At 42.6% G+C, this 20518-nt stretch overlaps 1 protein-coding gene across 1 annotated transcript in view; it reads right to left on the bottom strand.

The window, feature by feature from the left end:
* Positions 1 to 16203, bottom strand: part of LOC109881154 (mucin-2) — a 32558-nt gene extending 16355 nt beyond the window's left edge. Inside the window, exons 1-25 of the mRNA XM_031832835.1 lie at positions 16086 to 16203; positions 15444 to 15717; positions 14570 to 14684; positions 14122 to 14212; positions 13557 to 13696; positions 12658 to 12874; positions 12305 to 12430; positions 11553 to 11667; positions 10625 to 10775; positions 10393 to 10506; positions 9799 to 9865; positions 8730 to 8867; positions 7993 to 8157; positions 7704 to 7798; positions 7368 to 7494; positions 5658 to 5913; positions 5386 to 5441; positions 3266 to 3357; positions 3030 to 3181; positions 2644 to 2782; positions 2343 to 2453; positions 1503 to 1682; positions 1012 to 1251; positions 580 to 736; positions 69 to 197 (exon numbers count right to left, since the gene is read on the bottom strand). Coding sequence (XP_031688695.1) covers positions 69 to 197; positions 580 to 736; positions 1012 to 1251; positions 1503 to 1682; positions 2343 to 2453; positions 2644 to 2782; positions 3030 to 3181; positions 3266 to 3357; positions 5386 to 5441; positions 5658 to 5913; positions 7368 to 7494; positions 7704 to 7798; positions 7993 to 8157; positions 8730 to 8867; positions 9799 to 9865; positions 10393 to 10506; positions 10625 to 10775; positions 11553 to 11667; positions 12305 to 12430; positions 12658 to 12874; positions 13557 to 13696; positions 14122 to 14212; positions 14570 to 14684; positions 15444 to 15717; positions 16086 to 16161 — 3523 coding nt within the window. The 5' untranslated portion in view covers positions 16162 to 16203. The remainder of the gene's footprint in view (positions 1 to 68; positions 198 to 579; positions 737 to 1011; positions 1252 to 1502; positions 1683 to 2342; positions 2454 to 2643; positions 2783 to 3029; positions 3182 to 3265; positions 3358 to 5385; positions 5442 to 5657; positions 5914 to 7367; positions 7495 to 7703; positions 7799 to 7992; positions 8158 to 8729; positions 8868 to 9798; positions 9866 to 10392; positions 10507 to 10624; positions 10776 to 11552; positions 11668 to 12304; positions 12431 to 12657; positions 12875 to 13556; positions 13697 to 14121; positions 14213 to 14569; positions 14685 to 15443; positions 15718 to 16085) is intronic.
* Between the last annotated feature and the right edge of the window lie 4315 nt (positions 16204 to 20518).

Genomic DNA, 20518 nt, shown 5'->3' with positions numbered 1-20518 from the left:
AAGGGCATGTGCATATGGAACAAACATGCAGGCTGATGCCAATCAAATCAAATAGCATGCTGCCTCACCTTCCAGATTGGGAAGAGGGTTGTCACAGGTCCCATTTGGATTCAGACAGGTCTTGAAGCAAGGTGTGTGGCAAGGGCTGTAATGCCATTCACATTCACCTGGATCGTTGTAGTAGTCACAGAACACAGCTACAAAAGGGAAGACGTACAGGTTCATACACTGAATACACATTGCCCTCAGCAAATGGCACCCTATTCCATATGAAGTGCATTACTTTTTATCAGAACCCTATGTACCCTGGTCAAAATCATCCACTGTAATGTTACACATTAAGATATCTATTTAAACCAACCAGCTAAAATATACTTTAGATCCACATCCTCACATTGTCACCATGTTTGGGTTCTTTCAACAGCATATTCATTTACTTAGCATTGTAAATTCTAATCAGTCAAATTACACCAGACATGCCAAATCATTTCAATGCCAAGCCTGACAGTCAAACCGTGGAAGTGTGTGACCTTTGGGACACAAGCATAATGAACCCCCCAAAAAATGTATTGTACTTACGACAAATTTCTGGTGTTCTCCATGCAACACAGACTCCAGCTTCGGTGCAGGCCTGGGCGTAGGCTGCTACAGCTGTACAGAAACACTCACAGTCTCCGCCAGTATCACAGGCACAGGAGTCTTTCACACAGTTCTCAAAGTACAGACTAGGGTCTACCTGTAAAACACATACAGAGAGAACACACATGATGCACTAATACTGTATTATTATTTTTTAGTTTCTTAGAGAATTATTCAAAACACATTTAACAACAGACATGTTCATGGATAAAATCATCGAGGATGACAAGAAAGTCAATGTTTAAAACGATTTGGGTGTATTTTTTGGTTCAGAAGTTTGACTGTCCACCATCCTATCAGTGTTCTGTCTGAACCTTTCACCTGGTTTCTAGCTGTACGGTTTATACATAGCAATCTGTTTCAGCACTGTACCTTCTTGTGACACAGTTGGAAAGTCTTTCCGGTGATGATGCTGCACTGCATCTTAGCCCAGTTGTGACGGTTGGGTCTGGCTCCACATGGGTCCACGTTGCTTTCTGCGTCGGGGCAAGTGCTTGACACTTTCCAGCTGTTAGCAAACTCCACAGGGCTGCTGACTATCATCTGACCTTGTGTGGTGAAGTCATCTCTGCCTTCTCCATTATAGTTCCCACACAGGCCGCACACTGCTCCCTATTGACACATAGAAACGATAAGGCAAACATAGTGGTACTGTACCAAATCAATCACTGTTAGCAATACAAAATGCACTCTGATGTCTGATGTCTTGTTCATCTATTTTCAAGTCTATTTCATCACAGGCTCTCTATGTGAAACCTTACACTATGCTGTTAGCAATACAAAATGCACTCTGATGTCTGATGTCTTGTTCATCTATTTCATCACAGGTTCTCTATGTGTTAACCCTTCAACACTAAACTTACACTATGCTGTGGCTCCAGGACGATGCGGACGGTAGTTTTGCGGTCCCACAGCACTGCGATCCCGATGTCTGACTCAACAATCAGGTACAGACCGACGGTCCTCACTCGGTACTGGATCTGAGAGCCCACTCCTAGGTCCACCACTTCATGGGTCCCCTTTGATAGTTTCAGCTCTGTTCTCTGTAAGGATAAGGATTTATCACTTCCTGTTCACAGACAATTAGGGCTGAAATGTTTTTTTTTTACCCAAAATCCCATGCTTTCCAGAAATACTTGTTGGAAGATTCAAGGATTTCCTCCTTATTCCCTTGTAATTTCAGAAAATTTGCAATTATGATTTCTGGAAAAACAGGGAATTTGGGGAAAGTTACCGGAATTTTGCAAAAATTTGACAGACAATACACTTTATAAAGCTTTTTTATGAAGACAAAAAATGGCTTGAATGTCGTACTGATTTTTGCAGTTAGTGGCTATTTGGAAGAAAGTTTTACTTGCAATGATTGTGATGGTGATTTGACCTCCTTTAGTTGAATTCACTAATTGTACTGTCTCTCTGAATAAGTCTCTCTGAATAAGAGCATTTGCTAAATAATGCAAAATGATGTATTTTTTGTTTGTATGAATGTCAAAAGATCTCTCATTATGATCCAACGGGTATAGAGAGGAGAATGGCTCAATATAAAGCCTGGAGTGGAGTAAATGGAATGGTATCAAACACATCAAATCCAGTCATGCATTTGATGCCATTCAATTGATTCCGTTCCAGCCATTACTATGAGCCCATCCTTCCCATTGAAGGTGCCACCAGCCTGTTGGAGTGTATAATTTGTCCAGTCTTACCCCCAGTTGAACCCTAACAGACTTGGAGCAAGTGGTGCCTGTGGTTCCACACGGTATGTTCTCTGTGATCACCATGAATTTGTCCTGGACAGGCCGGTTCCCACATTTGTTCTTAAAGAGAGACAGACGGAGAGAGTACTTTAGAAACCAAATGAGACTTTTGCCATTTAAATGATTAGTTGGTAATATAGAAGACAATAGCAGTACTATTATACAAACATGTTTTTTTGTATAAAAACACATCACAATTGAATTGAAATGTATTGCATTGTATTGAAATGTCCTGATAAGCATGAATTACCTGGACAGCCACATAGCCACATTTTCCTTGGAAGCCATACGTGCGCTCATCAAAGGTTTTGTAATGGCCACTGCCGTAGATGGTACAGGTTCCTGGGCACTTCTTATCTGTGCACTCCCATTTCCCACTCTTACAGGTGCTACATGTGTACAGTATGTGAGACACTAAGTCAAAAATCCTCTTCAAATACAGTCCTGATCACATTAGCTAGAGAGGATGAAGGAAGCCCTCATCTCGTGTCATGAAATCTCATTCCATTTAATTTACATCTCCATTCCTTTTTATATGGTATTGTATCATATAACGTCATATCATACCGCATAACCTCACATTGTATCGCTTTTGATCAGAAAAGAACATATAACCATAAAACCTGAATAACTCACCAAGTGTTACATCCGTTTGGGATCTGTTTTCCTGGGGCGTAAAGGAATCCGTCATGGCTGCATGGGCATTCATGTTTATTCACACACATGCCTTTCCCATCCTCCCACAGACTCGTGGGACACTTGCACCCAGACTCACACTCTGCGGAGAACTGTGGTCAAGGAGAGAGACGGGAATTAAATAAAGAAGTCAACCCTTAGGTCAGGTACTAATGGAAGTCAACAAGTCAACTCACACAGTCCATGAAATCCGGGTTCCTACAGCTCCGTGTACACTGTACTCCCAGGTCATTGGAGCAGTTCAAGAACACCTTCGGCGACTGGCAGGCTGTAACAGAAGCAGTTTCATTATTATTACACAATAAGTTGTCAAATTAGATCTGGGTTCAAATACTATCTTTCAAATACTTCCAGGGCCGGTTTAAAACAGATTTAAGCCTAGTCCTGGACTCAAGTAATTGAAATAATCTCTCATATAGTATTAGAACCCAAGTCTAGGTACAATACTGTATACATCAGAGGACTAATGGGATATGAATAGCAAGGGGACACAGAAAGGCTACTTACTACTCTCTGAACGGGGGACACAGAAAGGCTACTTACTACTCTCTGAACGGGGGACACAGAAAGGCTACTTACTACTCTCTGAACGGGGGACACAGAAAGGCTACTTACTACACTCTGAATGGGGGACACAGAAAGGCTACTTACTACTCTCTGAACGGGGGACACAGAAAGGGGACACAGAAAGGCTACTTACTACTCTCTGAACGGGGGACACAGAAAGGCTACTTACTACTCTCTGAACGGGGGACACAGAATGGCTACTTACTACACTCTGAATGGGGGACACAGAAAGGCTACTTACTACTCTCTGAACGGGGGACACAGAAAGGCTACTTACTACTCTCTGAACGGGGGACACAGAAAGGCTACTTACTACTCTCTGAACGGGGGACACAGAAAGGCTACTTACTACTCTCTGAACGGGGGACACAGAAAGGCTACTTACTACTCTCTGAACGGGGGACACAGAAAGGCTACTTACTACTCTCTGAACGGGGGACACAGAAAGGCTACTTACTACTCTCTGAACGGGGGATACAGAAAGGCTACTTACTACACTCTGAACGGGGGACACAGAAAGGCTACTTACTACTCTCTGAACGGGGGACACAGAAAGGCTACTTACTACTCTCTGAACGGGGGACACAGAAAGGCTACTTACTACTCTCTGAACGGGGGACACAGAAAGGCTACTTACTACTCTCTGAACGGGGGACACAGAAAGGCTACTTACTACTCTCTGAACGGGGGACACAGAAAGGCTACTTACTACTCTCTGAACGGGGGACACAGAAAGGCTACTTACTACTCTCTGAACGGGGGACACAGAAAGGCTACTTACTACACTCTGAATGGGGGACACAGAAAGGCTACTTACTACTCTCTGAACGGGGGACACAGAAAGGGGACACAGAAAGGCTACTTACTACTCTCTGAACGGGGGACACAGAAAGGCTACTTACTACTCTCTGAACGGGGGACACAGAATGGCTACTTACTACACTCTGAATGGGGGACACAGAAAGGCTACTTACTACTCTCTGAACGGGGGACACAGAAAGGCTACTTACTACTCTCTGAACGGGGGACACAGAAAGGCTACTTACTACTCTCTGAACGGGGGACACAGAAAGGCTACTTACTACTCTCTGAACGGGGGACACAGAAAGGCTACTTACTACTCTCTGAACGGGGGACACAGAAAGGCTACTTACTACTCTCTGAAGAGGGATACAGAAAGGATACTTACTACTCTCTGAACGGGGGACACAGAAAGGCTACTTACTGCTCTCTGAACGGGGGACACAGAAAGGCTACTTACTACTCTCTGAACGGGGGACACAGAAAGGCTACTTACTACTCTCTGAACAGGGGACACAGAAAGGCTACTTACTACTCTCTGAACGGGGGATACAGAAAGGCTACTTACTACTCTCTGAACGGGGGACACAGAAAGGCTACTTACTGCTCTCTGAACGGGGGACACAGAAAGGCTACTTACTACTCTCTGAACGGGGGACACAGAAAGGCTACTTACTACTCTCTGAACAGGGGACACAGAAAGGCTACTTACTACTCTCTGAACGGGGGACACAGAAAGGCTACTTACTACTCTCTGAACGGGGGACACAGAAAGGCTACTTACTACTCTCTGAACGGGGGACACAGAAAGGCTACTTACTGCTCTCTGAACGGGGGACACAGAAAGGCTACTTACTACTCTCTGAACGGGGGACACAGAAAGGCTACTTACTACTCTCTGAACAGGGGACACAGAAAGGCTACTTACTACTCTCTGAACGCATCTTCCAGGAACGGCAGTGAAGCTTCCCATTGTTGCAGACACTAGAAGAACACACACGATGTCAAGAGATATTTCAATATTGGAGTAACATTGCAGGACTGTGTACTTTTTATACTAGCAGGTAATATGACAAATTTGCTGCTTTGGTAGGTAGGTAAATTAGGTAAATAAGTAGATGGGTAGGTAGGTAGGTAGGTAGGTAAGTAGTCACTTAAATAGGTAGCTAGACACTTTATTAGATGGAAACAGTCTCTTACCAGTGCTCCTCCTGAATGTTGATGGACTTCCCAGGCTTGATGTGGACCCCGTTGTGGAAGCAGGGGCATTTGTCCATGGGTACACAGGTGCCCCTATCATCCATGTAAAGTCCGTCCGGACAAGAACAACCGTCCACGGGGAGGAAGTCATTGGTACAACCCTGGCTTTTGCTGGCCAGGGAGCTACAGGTCAGCTGACATCTCTGGAGCTGGTCAGAGTAGGTCTGAGACGCTGGGCAGTTACCAATGTATTTGTCTGTTTGTAGGGAAATATGGAAAGTGTTGGATAAAGTTAAGATTGGCAGTGTTGGAAAACTTTACTACAGGCTCTATTTTACTCCAGGAAGGAAGAGGATTAAGTAAGTAAGTGTTGTTAACCTGTTTGGGATAGGGGGCGGTATTTTCACGTCAGGATGAAAAGAGTGCCCAAAGTAAGGATTTGCATATAATTGGTTTTGGATAGAAAACACTCTAAAGTTTCTAAAACTGTTAAAATTACGTCTGTGAGGATAACAGAACTAATTTGGCAGGCGAAACCCCGAAGACAAACCATCCAGGAATTTTTGTTGTTGTTGAGGTGACCATGTTTTCAATTGGATTTCTATGGGAATCTACATTTCTGAGGGATCTGGTTGCAGTTCCTAGGGCTTCCACTAGATGTCAACAGTCTTTAGACATTGGTTGTTTTCTTTTGAGTAATGAAGAAGTATGGCTGTTCAGAACGAGGGTCGAGTCTGGTATACAGTTGTGTTTGGGGAGCGCGACCTGGCGCTCGCTCCACTTTTATTTTATCCGCTATTGAACACGGTTTATTCCGTCTTAAATTTGATCAATTATTTACAGTATAAAGTACCTAAAGTTGTATTGGGAAAGTTGTTTGAAATGTTTGGACCAAGATTACAGGTAACTTATTCGATAATGTGTAGTCATATTGGGCGAGGTGGAACCGGTGTTTTTCTGAATCAAACATGAAAAATAAATGGACATTTTGGAGAAATAACGACGGAATTAATAGAAAAAAAGGACCATTTGTGATGTTTATGGGACATATTGGAGTGCCAACAGAAGAAGATCTACAAAGGTAAGGCATGAATTATATCGTTATTTCTGAGTTTTGTGTCACGCCTGGCTAGTTGAAATATGACTGTGATGTGTTTGTTTGATGGGGTGCTGTCCTCAGATAATAGCATGGTTTGCTTTCGCCGTAAAGCCTTTTTGAAATCTGACACAGTGGCTGGATTAACAAGAAGTTAAACTTTAATTTGGTCTATTACCTTGTGATTGTATGAAAGTTAAATATTTCAAATAATTTCTTTTGAATTTTGCACTCTGCAATTTCACTGGATGTTGTCGAAACGTTCCGCTAGCGGAAGCCCCAGCCGTAACAGGTAAAAGTTGACATCACAATAAAATAAACACTTTTACAAACATCCACAACCGTTTGACCGGGCACCGACATTTCCACTGAGTAGGGGAATTTGTCAGGGTTACCCCATGTCTCCCCTACTTTTTGCAATGGCAGTGGAATCCGCCAAGGTTGTCCCCTGTCTCCCATACTTTTAGCGATGGCATTAGAACCATTTGCAGAATGCATATGTTCTAATGAGAATATCAGTGAACATTTCATTGGTAGTCAGGAGAGGCCTATACTGTCATCTCCTTTCACCAATATACGACAAGACATAAATATGAGAAGTGTAAATCACTTACCACACACGTTCTCTCTCCAGCCCGACAGGACCACTCCCTTGGTAGCACAGTCTCGCACATAAGAGGAGAAGACGGCACACAGGCAGTCTTCACTCTTCTCACAGTTGCAGCTAGCATACGTGCATCGCTGCAGAAAATATCAAGTTTAAGTACATTTTCCATACGTAATAAATATATAACAAATCTCATTGGCCAGAGCTTTCGCATGACAAACAGTATTACAAACAGCATTAAAAACAGTAAGAAAGTTCAGGACAAATATGTATAATTGTGAGCATTCCAAACCAGATGTAACTCAATGAAATGTAACAGTTACAGTTATAGAAAATGTATTACCTTGTAGTAAAGCTCGGGGTCCACCATGGCATGGCACTTGGCAAAAGGGCTGTCAGAACTTCTTAGCATGGAGCACCAATGTTTAGCATAGTTCTCTGAGTAAACAGAACATGGTAAGAGTTCAAATATGTCTGATACAGTATAAACTGCTGCTTCCTGCATCGATTTGAATCCAACGACATGATACTGCGGTTGTTGACATAAACATTTATGAAATGCTTATGTTCTGCTTTTCATTGAGTTATGTAAGGGTTAACCTTCAATTAAAGAGTTAGTGAAGAGGGCTTACCATTCTCCACACTGAGGGAGCAGGGGTCGTCCAGCCTCTCCTCTCTGTCTCTGCAGGTAGGATTAGCCTTCCAGGAGTTCCCAAATGAAGAGGCTGTTCCCTCCACCATACCCTGGGGGGTCTTCATGTCATCAGACAGAACCTTGTTGAAGTTCCCACACAGACCTAGAAGAAATAGAAACAGATATCAACACCATATAAATCTACACCGAACAGAAATCAACACCATATAAACTATTACCAAACAGAAATCAACACCATATGAAACTACACAAAAAAGAAATCAACACCATATAAACCTACACCAAACAGAAATCAACACCATATGAACCTACACCAAACAGAAATCAACACCATATAAACTATTACCAAACAGTAATCAACACCATATAAACTATTACCAAACAGTAATCAACACCATATAAACTACACAAAACAGAAATCAACACCATATAAACCTTCACCAAACAGAAATCAACACCATATAAACTATTACCAAACAGTAATCAACACCATATAAACTACACAAAACAGAAATCAACACCATATAAACCTTCACCAAACAGAAATCAACAACATTTTTGTACTTTCTTGCTGTTTTTACTATTTTAATGAGCCCTGGTGATTAAGATTACCCATGTTTATTAAATGTACATAAAGTAGAATTCAAACTCCGTATATAACTGATATCTGCTCACCTTCAGAGCTATATGCCTACAGCTTGGGAGTTAACTTACCTTGTGTCTTGGTCTTGTAGCTCTCGTCCAGGGTGACATAGACCTGCATGATGGGGACCAGCTGGATCTGAACCTGCAGCCCAAAGCTGGTCTGGAGCATCATGTGGAAGGATGAGGGCTTGAACACACTGATGTCAGCTTTGGGAAGAAAAACAAATGTCAGTTGGGAACAAGACTGAAAGAGCTCCTGCTGAGACAGAGGTTGTCCTAATATAGACACCGTACACTAATGTCAGCTGGGAACAAGAATGAAAGAGCTCCTGCTGAGACTGAGGTTGTCCTAATATAGAACACCGTACACTAATGTCAGCTGGGAACAAGACTGAAAGAGCTCCTGCTGAGACAGAGGTTGTCCTAATATAGACACCGTACACTAATGTCAGCTGGGAACAAGACTGAAAGAGCTCCTGCTGAGACAGAGGTTGTCCTAATATAGACACCGTACACCAATGTCAGCTGGGAACAAGACTGAAAGAGCTTCTGCTGAGACAGAGGTTGTCCTAATATAGACACCGTACACTAATGACAGACGGGAACAAGACTGAAAGAGCTTCTGCTGAGACAGAGGTTGTCCTAATATAGACACCGTACACTAATGTCAGCTGGGAACAGAACGGGGGGTTTGGGGGTAATAATCATTCAATTAAATATTATTCATTTTTTATTTAAAAAAAATCTATTTAATCACACTAAACATTACTGTACTTATTACTGTGTCAATAGAATTAGGCAGTTGATATCTATACAGGCGAATGTTTCATTCTATGTTTCATTACATGTTACTGGTTGCATAATCTTTATTATAAACTGGGTGGTTCTAGCCCTCAATGCTGATTGGCTGACAGATGTGGTATATCAGACGGGGTGACAATCCATTTAGTTTTACTGCTCTAATTATGTTGGCAACCAGTTTATAGCAGCAGTAAGGCACCTTGGGGGAATGTAGTATATGGCCAATGTACCATTGGTAAGGGAAGTTGTGTCGTGCCCAAGAACAGCCCTTAGCCATGGTATATTGGCCATATATCACACCCCCTCAGGCCTTATTGTTAATTATTCCATGTCCCACCTGTGTTGTAAGGCAGAGTGATCTGTGCATTGTGGCTGACTTTCCCATCGGCGGTAATCACCAAAGCCTGGAAAACAAAACAACAGCCACGATCAACTAATCCTATTCAACACAAGACTAGCTGTGCAGTATATACATTTCACTTACATGTAAGTACTTATAGTCAGATCCAAAATGATTGGCACCCCTGTTTTCATTCTTTTTCAATACCTCACCCTGCGAGGATAACAACACTGAGCCTTTCTCTACAAGGTTTTAGGAGATTGGAGAACACATTGGGAAGTATCTTAGACCATTCCTCCCATACAGACCAGTGGAAGCATAACAGCCCCATAACATCAAAGATCCACCACCATTTTATACAGCAGGAATCAGGCTCTGTTTTGCATATGATCCTCCTTTTTGACACCAAACCCACCATTGGTGTGTGTGGCCAAAGAGCTTCATTTAATAGTCTTTCTTGCTCATCTTTGTCAAGGATGCCTTTTAATTTGGACCTGACTGTAAATACACAGAGATAGTGTATAATATACAACATGTATATGTTCAAGTGTATATGTCAAATCTCCGTCTTTTAATGAAGGAAATACTCACGTTGTTTCTATCATTGTTTAGCAAGACCACAACACTCTTGAGGCAAGTGTCAAACTTCTGTCTTATACAGGGAACCAGCTGGACCAGTACAGTGAACTTTGGACTGGCTTCATCCTGAAACAGAGAAGGGAAAACAAAGAAAAAAATGATGAGAAAACGTTGTGACATAAAATGTCATCCACTTCTCATCTAGATTGTCTCTCCAGAAAAGTATAGTGTAATTGTCAGTTACCTTGCTTTCCACCTTGGCTAAGGGGTAGTAACAGTCCCCATGGAAGGTGAACGCTTTCCCATCGAAGGTCGTCACGTGTGAACCCTCCTCAACGGCACATGTAGCAGGGCTGGGCAGACTTTTACAGGACCACTGACCATGATGACAGACACTGAATCACAGACACAGACACAGAACACAGACACATGATGAAGTCATTTACAGGACTACTGACCATGATGACAGACACTGAATCACAGACATACACAGACACAGACACAGACACAGAACACAGACACATGATGAAGTCATTTACAGGACTACTGACCATGATGACAGACACTGAATCACAGACACAGGACACATGATGAAGTCATTTACAGGACCACTGACCATGATGACAGACACTGAATCACAGACAGACACAGACACACATGATGAAGTCATTTATAGGACCACTGACCATGATGACAGACACTGAATCACAGACAGACACAGACACAGAAACAGAACACAGAACACAGACACAGACACAGACACACATGATGAAGTCATTTACAGGACCACTGACCATGATGACAGACACTGAATCACAGACAGACACAGACACAGAACACAGACACATGATGAAGTCATTTACAGGACCACTGACCATGATGACAGACACTGAATCATAGACAGACACAGACACATGATGAAGTCATTTACAGGACCACTGACCATGATGACAGACACTGAATCACAGACACAGACACACATGATGAAGTCATTTAAAGGACCACTGACCATGATGACAGACACTGAATCACAGACACAGACACACATGATGAAGTCATTTACAGGACCACTGACCATGATGACAGACACTGAATCACAGACACAGGACAAATGATGAAGTAATTTACAGGACCAAGGATCATGGTGACAGACACTGAAACCTTTGACTCACCATTCCTCACGGTCCTGTCTGAATACTTCTCCAGAGTTGTAAACTTTGTCGTGTTTGCACTGACACTGATCCTGAGTGACACACCCCCTCTTTGAGATGTCATCAAACACAGTCCCTACAGAGTGGTGAAAACAGACAGCGTGTTACTAACACAGTCCCTACAGAGTGGTGAAAACAGACAACGTGTTACTAACACAGTCCCTACAGAGTGGTGAAAACAGACAACGTGTTACTAACATCACCAGTTCTCTATCATCACTGTTATACTGATACATTGAGGTGTGTTCTAGATCTCTGTCATCACTGTTATACTGATACATTGAGGTGTGTTCTAGATCTCTATCATCACTGTTATACTGATACATTGAGGTGTGATCTACATCTCTATCATCACTGTTATACTGATACATTGAGGTGTGTTCTAGTTCTCTATCATCACTGTTATACTGATACATTGAGGTGTGTTCTAGATCTCTATCATCACTGTTATACTGATACATTGAGGTGTGTTATAGATCTCTATCATCACTGTTATACTGATACATTGAGGCGTGTTCTAGATCTCTATCATCACTGTTATACTGATACATTGAGGTGTGTTCTAGATCTCTATCATCACTGTTATACTGATACATTGAGGTGTGTTCTAGATCTCTATCATCACTGTTATACTGATACATTGAGGTGTGTTCTAGTTCTCTATCATCACTGTTATACTGATACATTGAGGTGTGTTCTGGTTAAAGGCTGACCGTGAGGGCAGAAGCAGCCGTCCATCAGGTGTTCTTCACACAGTGAGCTGGTGTCTGAGTGGGTACAGGTATCCATGCAGGGAGAGCCACTCTCCAGATAGACCATGTTGAACGGACACTGCTTCTCTAAGAAAACAAAGGAAATAAATTATAGTGCATTTCATTATTATATGTAAATATGTAAATATGTATATTTTTTTATTTTTTTATTTTTTAAGACATTTGTGTGATCTGAAGCTGACTATGGACAATAAAATAGTTATTTTTTGCATGTGAGTTTTGATCAACAACTCTACTGTCATCCAGTAAATGTGTTCCTGAACACCCAGACAGTTATTGAGATGTCCCATTACCACAGAAGGCTGTTGTTCTCCAGTGGGGGGGCTGTCCCCCGGCGTGGGAGCACTGTCTGGAGTACTCTGCCAGGGTGCTGCAGACACAGAAGCTGTCAGAAGTGTTGCTGCAGCCACACAGGTCCTGAACACAGGCCTGGATGTAGGGCTCAGCGTTCACGACCGCACCACAGGAGCTCCACAACGGCGAGCGCAGGAGCTGGTCACACTGGGCATGCTGAGGAGGAAGGAGGAGGAAGAGGAGGAAGAGGAGGAAGTGGTGAATGAGGAGAAGGTATAGGTGAATGACGAGGGAGAGGAGGAGGTGGAGGAGGTAGAGGAGGAGGAGGAAGAGGAAGAGGTGGAGGAGGAGGGAGAGGAGGAGGAGAAGTGGGAGAGGAGGAAGAGAAGGAGGAGGAGGAGTTAGAGGTGGAGGAGGAGGGAAAGGAGGAGGAAGTAGAGTTAGAGGTGGAGGAGGAGGGGAAGGAGGAGGGGGAGGAGGAAGGGAAGGAGGAGGAGGAGTGGGAGAGGAGGAAGAGGAGGAGGTGGTAGAGGTGGAAGAGGAGGAGGAGGGGAAGGTGGAGGTGGAGGAGGTGGAGGGAGAAGAGGTGGAAGGGAGGGAGAGAAGGAGTAGGAGAGGAGGAGGAGGAGGAGGAGGAGGAGGAGGTGGAGGGAGAAGAGGTGGAAGGGAGGGAGAGAAGGAGTAGTAGAGGAGGAGGAGGAGGAAAGGATGAGGAAGAGGTTAAGGAGGATGAGGGAGAAAAGAAGGAGGAGGAGGTTGTTAGTTGCAATACGAATAATATTATGCCAGATTTGAACTTAATTCGTTCCATATGGCAGTCAAATACATCAATAGAATGAAGTGAAGTGAAATACTGTAGTCTACTTGTCAGGCTGAACAGACTGGAGGTAGAACTTACAAACTCCTTGCATGTGTCCTCTTTAGGCTGAACCTCTGCAGGTTCATCTTCCTCTTCCTCTTCATAGGGGTCTTCACAGTCCTCGTTGGGCCTGTGGACCTTCTGTCTGTTTCCAAACTCAATGGGGCTCACTTTACGACCTGCACGGAAATAAAAACAATGTCATCCTTCATCAATAAGTGATTAGAAACACATATAAATGTGTATAAATGTATATTAATGAACTTACAACCTGTGTGTAATTATAATGATGTTAATTGATGTGAGAATATATAACAGTCACTTAGAATATATTAATAAATAGCATGGTAATAATAACAGCTAAATAAGTCATTATAAATATTTAGATAAATGCTGACAAAGTCGTTATAAGTGACTATACATGTAATAAATGATCATATTATTGGAATATATTGATTATACTTAACACCATAAAACCTTACAGGAATAAGCTATTATAAATACTTGTACATATGAATATAAATGATTATAAGTGTGTTATAAATGACTATACATGTTATATTGCTCATGACTCGTGATGCTAATAATTGTTATAAATGCTCACCGTTATGAACAAACTCATTGTGGACTGGAAGGCCATTGAAGTCTCCACAGAGACCACAGGTACGGTTGGTATACTCCGTGTCCAGCTCCACCTAACGCAAACAGTGATGGGTCAACTATGTTCTAAGGTAGACTCAGAGAAATGCCGTTGGCACTGGCAGCAGCACAGATGTTGAGATGAGATACAAGACTTCACTCTCACACAGTCACACACGTGGTATCAGTGCATGTGCACAGGTTCGTTTTACACTGTTCACTGTTTAATGACAGCAGTCAATTTCAGTGAACTTATTGATTCTTACAAAGCGAATAAATAAGCGAATAAATAATTAGACTTCTGTACGCATTCTGTACGCATTCTGTACGCATTCTGTACGCATTCTGTACCATTCTGTACGCATTCTGTACGCATTCTTCTAAGTACCGTTTTGATTCTTATAAAAGCTTACCATGACGGCATCTTCTCCGTTCCACATGACAACCAGGCCAACCTTGGAGTAGAGTTTGGTGTAAACTGCATTCCTCTCCAGTTGGACTCCTCCGTTGTAGTACGGCAGAGTTACACTGGGAATAAAGACGGAGAATATAAGTAATGAGAGAGATGACATAGAAATGTAGCAACGTGTCAATTAACAACAAACAGACACAAAATACAGTTAAATCCTTTGAATTCAAAATGGAATCCCTGGAAATATGTCAGAGTACCGTCTGAGATGGGAATAGCTAACAGCATGATATAAATCCATTACTTTTTACAGAGAGGAAATGTTATATAGATAGATAGATAGATAGATAGATAGATAGATAGATAGATAGATAGATAGATAGATAGATAGATAGATAGATAGATAGATAGATAGATAGATAGATAGATAGATAGATAGATAGATAGATAGATAGATAGATAGATAGATAGATAGATAGATAGATAGATAGATAGATAGATAGATAGATAGATAGATAGATAGATAGATAGATAGATAGATAGATAGATATCAATACATTATTTAATTTTTTATGACAGGGTAGCTGGAGCGGCAGGGTAGCCTAGTGGTTAGAGCGGTGGACTAGTAACCGGAGGGTTGCAAGTTCAAACCCCTGAGCTGACAAGATACAAATCTGTGGTTCTGCCCCTGAACAGACAGTTAACCCACTGTTCCTAGGCTGTCATTGAAAATAAGAATTTGTTCTTAACTGACTTGCCTGGTTAAAAAACATAAAATTGTTTTTTTCATGGCTCACTTGAAAGATGATGTCAATCTCAGTGTGACTTCCCTGATGAATTAGAGGACACATAATATAAAACATTTGTGGAAAACGTACATTTCTCCATTGACCGCGACCTGAGTCTTGGTCAGGTGGAAGACCAGATCGTTGATAGTGACCACTACGTGTTTGACCGTAGGGTTCCCCTCAGCCTCAGTAGCCTCGTTCCTCTTCAGGTGCACAGAGAACTCCTGGTAGGACTCAGAGTGGCAGTCGGAGGCCAGGTTGTATTCACACGTCCCTGGGAACTGGTACACGTCTCCATCGAAGGTCTTGAAGTGCTCTCTGCCCCAGGTGCTGCAGATGCTGTTCACATGGTTGGACTGGCGCGCTGAGGAGACGAAAACAGAAATAGTTACCCACTTTAAATATATGGAATCAGAAAGAGACACAATTTATAACTTTGCTGTAAACTGTACATAACACAGCATGTATTTCAAAATATCCAATTGTATTGTGAATCAAGATATTTAAAAATATGACACTCCTAGACAGACGGCACTCAGATTTGCTCCAACCAAAATTGTCCATAATAACAAAATGTGTCCGTTCTTGACTGATAGTTGACTCGAAATAGATAGAAACCTAATCTAACGCCATCTCTATACAGTATCTATTTCTATGTTTGACTGTTTGTCTTTGTCTGCATAGATCAAAATAAATCACTGCTATTTCCAAAATGATCGTGTATCGTCTTACCTTTCTTGGCTTTCACCTGGATGGCGCTCGTTAGTGGCAGAGCGAGAACACACAACCACAGAGTTGTCCACCCCATAGTTAGTGTCCAGGTGAAGTGGGCTTCAGGTAAAAGTGTAGAGTGCTGCTTGACGGCCTCCTTTATAATGGCATTGTTTAATCTGTGTCTGTCAGTTCACACCCATCAGAAGGAGGATGTCAGACATCTTTATTGAGACATGGTAAACATGTCTATTGACAGGGACAGATTACTGACTGGCCAATCAGATAACATAAGAACATGACATAAGTCATTGCAAAATTTGTAGAATTGCAGGAAATTAGCTTTAAAACAGCAACATTTTCTCTTCGTTGCCAAGAGGGGGGGTTCTCTAAAATGTTATTGTACAGTGCCCCAGATTGGGGTTTATTCCAGCCCTGTCTAAGGAAATTCAACCACTTTCAGAAGTCCCCTTTACTATCTATTATTTCCTTTATTCTGAATGTAAATGTAAAAAAATTAATAAAGCAATGTTTTTAACTTTGGACTTGAAATAAATCCTATATATTCATAATGGGAGACAGTGTCGTGCCTCCTTCAATGATGCATCATTTGGTTATTTAAGGTATAGCACCTCTTAGAAAACAAGGTGATGTCCAGAACCTAAAAGGGTTGTTCGACGGTCAACTCAGATCAAATCAAATGTATTTATATAGCCCTTCTTACATCAGCTGATATCTCAAAGTGCTGTACAGAAACCCAGCCTAAAACCCCAAACAGCAAGCAATGCAGGTGTAGAAGCACGATGGCTAGGAAAAACCTAGAGTAAAACCTAGAAAGGCCAAAACCCAGGAAGAAACCTAGAGAGGAACCAGGCTATGAGGGGTGGCCAGTCCTCTTCTAGCTGTGCCGGGTGGAGATTATAACAGAACATGGCCAAGATGTTCAAATGTTCATAAATGACCAGCATGGTCAAATAATAATAATCACAGTAGTTGTCGAGTGTGCAACAAGTCAGCACCTCAGGAGTAAATGTCAGTCGGCTTTTCATAGCCGATCATTAAGAGTATCTCTACCGCTCCTGCTGTCTCTAGAGAGTTGAAAACAGCAGGTCTGGGACAGGTAGCACGTCCGGTGAACAGGTCAGGGTTCCATGGCCGCAGGCAGAACAGTTGAAACTGGAGCAGCAGCACGGCCAGGTGGACTGGGGACAGCAAGGAGTCATCATGCCAGGTAGTCCTGAGGCATGGTCCTAGGGCTCAGGTCCTCAGAGAGAGAGAGAGAAAGAGGAGAATCAGAGAGAGCATACTTAAAATCACACAGGACACTGGATAAGAGAAATACTCTAGATTTAACAGACTGACCCTAGCCCCCCGACACATAAACTACTGCAGCATAAATACTGGAGGCTGGGACAGGAGGGGTCAGGAGACACTCTGGCCCATTTGATGATACCCCCGGACAGGGCCTAACAGGCTGGATATAACCCCACCCACTTTGCCAAAGCAGAACCCCCACACCACTAGAGGGATATCTTCAACCACCAACTTACCATCCTGAGACAAGGCCGAGTATAGCCCAGAAAGATCTCCGCCACGGCACAACCCAAAGGGGGGGCGCCAACCCAGACAGGAAGATCACGTCAGTGACTCAACCCACTCAAGTGACGAACCCCTCCTAGGGACGGCATGGAAGAGCACCAGTAAGCCAGTGACTCAGTCCCTGTAATAGGGTTAGAGGCAGAGAATCCCAGTGGAAAGAGGGGAACCGGCCAGGCAGAAACAGCAAGGGCGGTTCATTGCTCCAGAGCCTTTCCGTTCAACTTCCCACTCCTGGGCCAGACTACACTCAATCATATGACCTATTGAAGAGATGAGTCTTCAGTAAAGACTTAACAGGAAGCCAGTATTTAGCACTAACTGAAGTTTATTTTGTGCTTTATCCGGGTAGCCGGAAAGTAGAGCATTGCAGTAGTCTAACCTAGAAGTAACAAAAATGTTCTGCATTATTTTTGGACAGAAGGAGATCACTTTGAAGAACCATTTTTTGTTCCAGGTAGAAGAACCTTTTTAGGTTCCACAGAGGGTTCTACATGGAACCAAATAGGGTTCTCCTATTAGGACAGCCAAAGGCCCCATAGGACGTTCAAGGGAAAGGGGGATACCTAGTCATTCAAGTGAAATGTGTCTTCTGCATTTAACCCAACCCCTCTGAAACAGAGAGGTGCGGGAGGCTGCCATAACCGACATCCACATCTTCGGCGCCCGGGGAATTGTGGGTTAACCGCCTTGCTCAGGGTCAGAACGACAGGTTTTTACCTTGTCAGCTCGTGGATTCGTTGCTGGCCCAATGCTCGATCCACTAGGCTACCTCTACTCCAGTTGTTTGAGCATAAAACAATAATGAAAACGCAACAACACTGTATGAATGTGGACATTATTTGGAGTAAATAGCCTAATACCCATTATAAGGTTCACACCTTTTTACATTGTCCTATTCAGCAACAATGCTGGATGTGTAACCAGGCCGACCCGGTACAGCTCAGCTGCACTTGACTCATTTGTGCCCTACAGTTTGAATCCCACTTAAGAATTGTTTTAGCAACCTCCAAAAATACTTCCTACTGGGGTTTCTCATTTATACTCCTGATTGAACCTATATCAAGTGTAGCTCAGCATCAGTATCACTATTTACATGATCAATATGGACAAATAGCTCAGATTAGAGTCATGATCACTTTATTACATTCTTATAATCGTAAACGCCTCGTACTTCCTGTAATCTAAGGTGAATATGTAAACATTACACAGGTTAAGAGCATTTCAACCGTTCAGTTTAAACTGTGTAGTGATGCATGTACCAGTATGTGTGAGGCCTGAATGACACCCTAGTCACTATTTAGTACACTACTTTTGACCAGGCCCCATAGGCCTCTAGTTTAAAGTAGTGTACCCTATATAGGGATCCATTTGGGATGTAGCCAGTGTCTGTCCCCCAGCAGCGGCAGCAGCTCAGTAGAAGGGTTCTATCAGGGATATATAAGAGTCATCTAGACATGGTTCAGGGTTGTGTCACCTTCTATCTACCATCTGTCTCTCTTGAAGGAGGAACAACCGAGGTCATGAGCAGTGATACATCCTGGTCCTGCCCATGTTCTGAAGACTTTCAGACCCTTTACAGGCTGGGTGTCAGTCGGTTTCTACTATCTTGTCAACGCCTTGTCATTCATTGGCCAATTATGAAGTGCGAGTCTCAACTTCTCCGCCGTTTTTGTTCCACATTCTGAACAGCGTGAAGCGAACCCATGTAACACATTACACATTCGAAGGCTGTACATACATTTGAAGTCGGAAGTTTACATACACTTAGGTTTGAGTCATTAAAACGAGTTTTTCAACCACTCCACAAATTTCTTGTTAACAAACTATAGTTTTGGGAAGTCGGTTAGGACATCTACTTTGTGCTTTTGTGCGTGACACAAGTAATTTTTCCAACAATTGTTTACAGACAGATTATTTCACTTATAATTCATTGTATCACAATTCCAGTAGGTCAGAAGTTTACATACACTAAGTTTACTGTGCCTTTAAACAGCTTGGAAAAGTCCAGAAAATGATATCAGGGCTTTTGAAGCTTCTGATAGGCTAATTGACATAATTTCAGTCAAGGTGTACCTGTGGATGTATTTCAAGGCCTAGCTTCAAACTCTGTGCCTCTTTGATTGACATCATGGGAAAATCAAAAGAAATCAGCCAACACTTCAGAAAAAGAATTGTAGACCTACACAAGTCTGGTCATCATTGGGAGCAATTTCCAAATGCCTGATGGTACCACATTCATCTGTACAAACAATAGTACGCAAGTATAAACACCATGGGACCACGCAGCCCTCACACCGCTCAGGAAGGAGACGCGTTCTGTCTCCTAGAGATGAACGTACTTTGGTGCGAAAAGTTCAAATCAATCCCAGAACAACAGCAAAGGACCTTGTGAAGATGCAGGAGGAAACAGGTACAAAAGTATCTATATCCACAGTAAAACGAGTCCTATATCGACATAACCTGAAAGGCAAAAAAAAAGCAAGGAAGAAGCCACTGCCCCAAAACCGCCATGAAAAATCCAGACTACGGTTTAAATCTGCACATGGGGACAAAGATCGTACATTTGGAGAAATGTCCTCTGGTCTGATGAAACAAAAGTAGAACTGTTTGGCCATAATGACCATTGTTATATTTGGAGGAAAAAGGGGGCAGAAGAATACCATCCCAACCGTGAAGCATGGGGGTGGAGGCATCATGTTGTGGGGGTGCTTTGCTGCAGGAGAGACTGGTGCACTTCACAAAATAGATGGCATCATGAGAAACTGAAATTATGTGGATATATTGAAGCAACATCTCAAGACATCAGTCAGGAAGTTAAAGCTTGGTCGCAAATGTGTCTTCCAACTGGACAATGA

Source organism: Oncorhynchus kisutch, linkage group LG10, assembly GCF_002021735.2.
Source record: "Oncorhynchus kisutch isolate 150728-3 linkage group LG10, Okis_V2, whole genome shotgun sequence".
NCBI lineage: Eukaryota > Metazoa > Chordata > Actinopteri > Salmoniformes > Salmonidae > Oncorhynchus > Oncorhynchus kisutch.
Note: the sequence above shows the minus strand (reverse complement) of the source record. Positions and strands in the feature narration are given on the sequence as shown.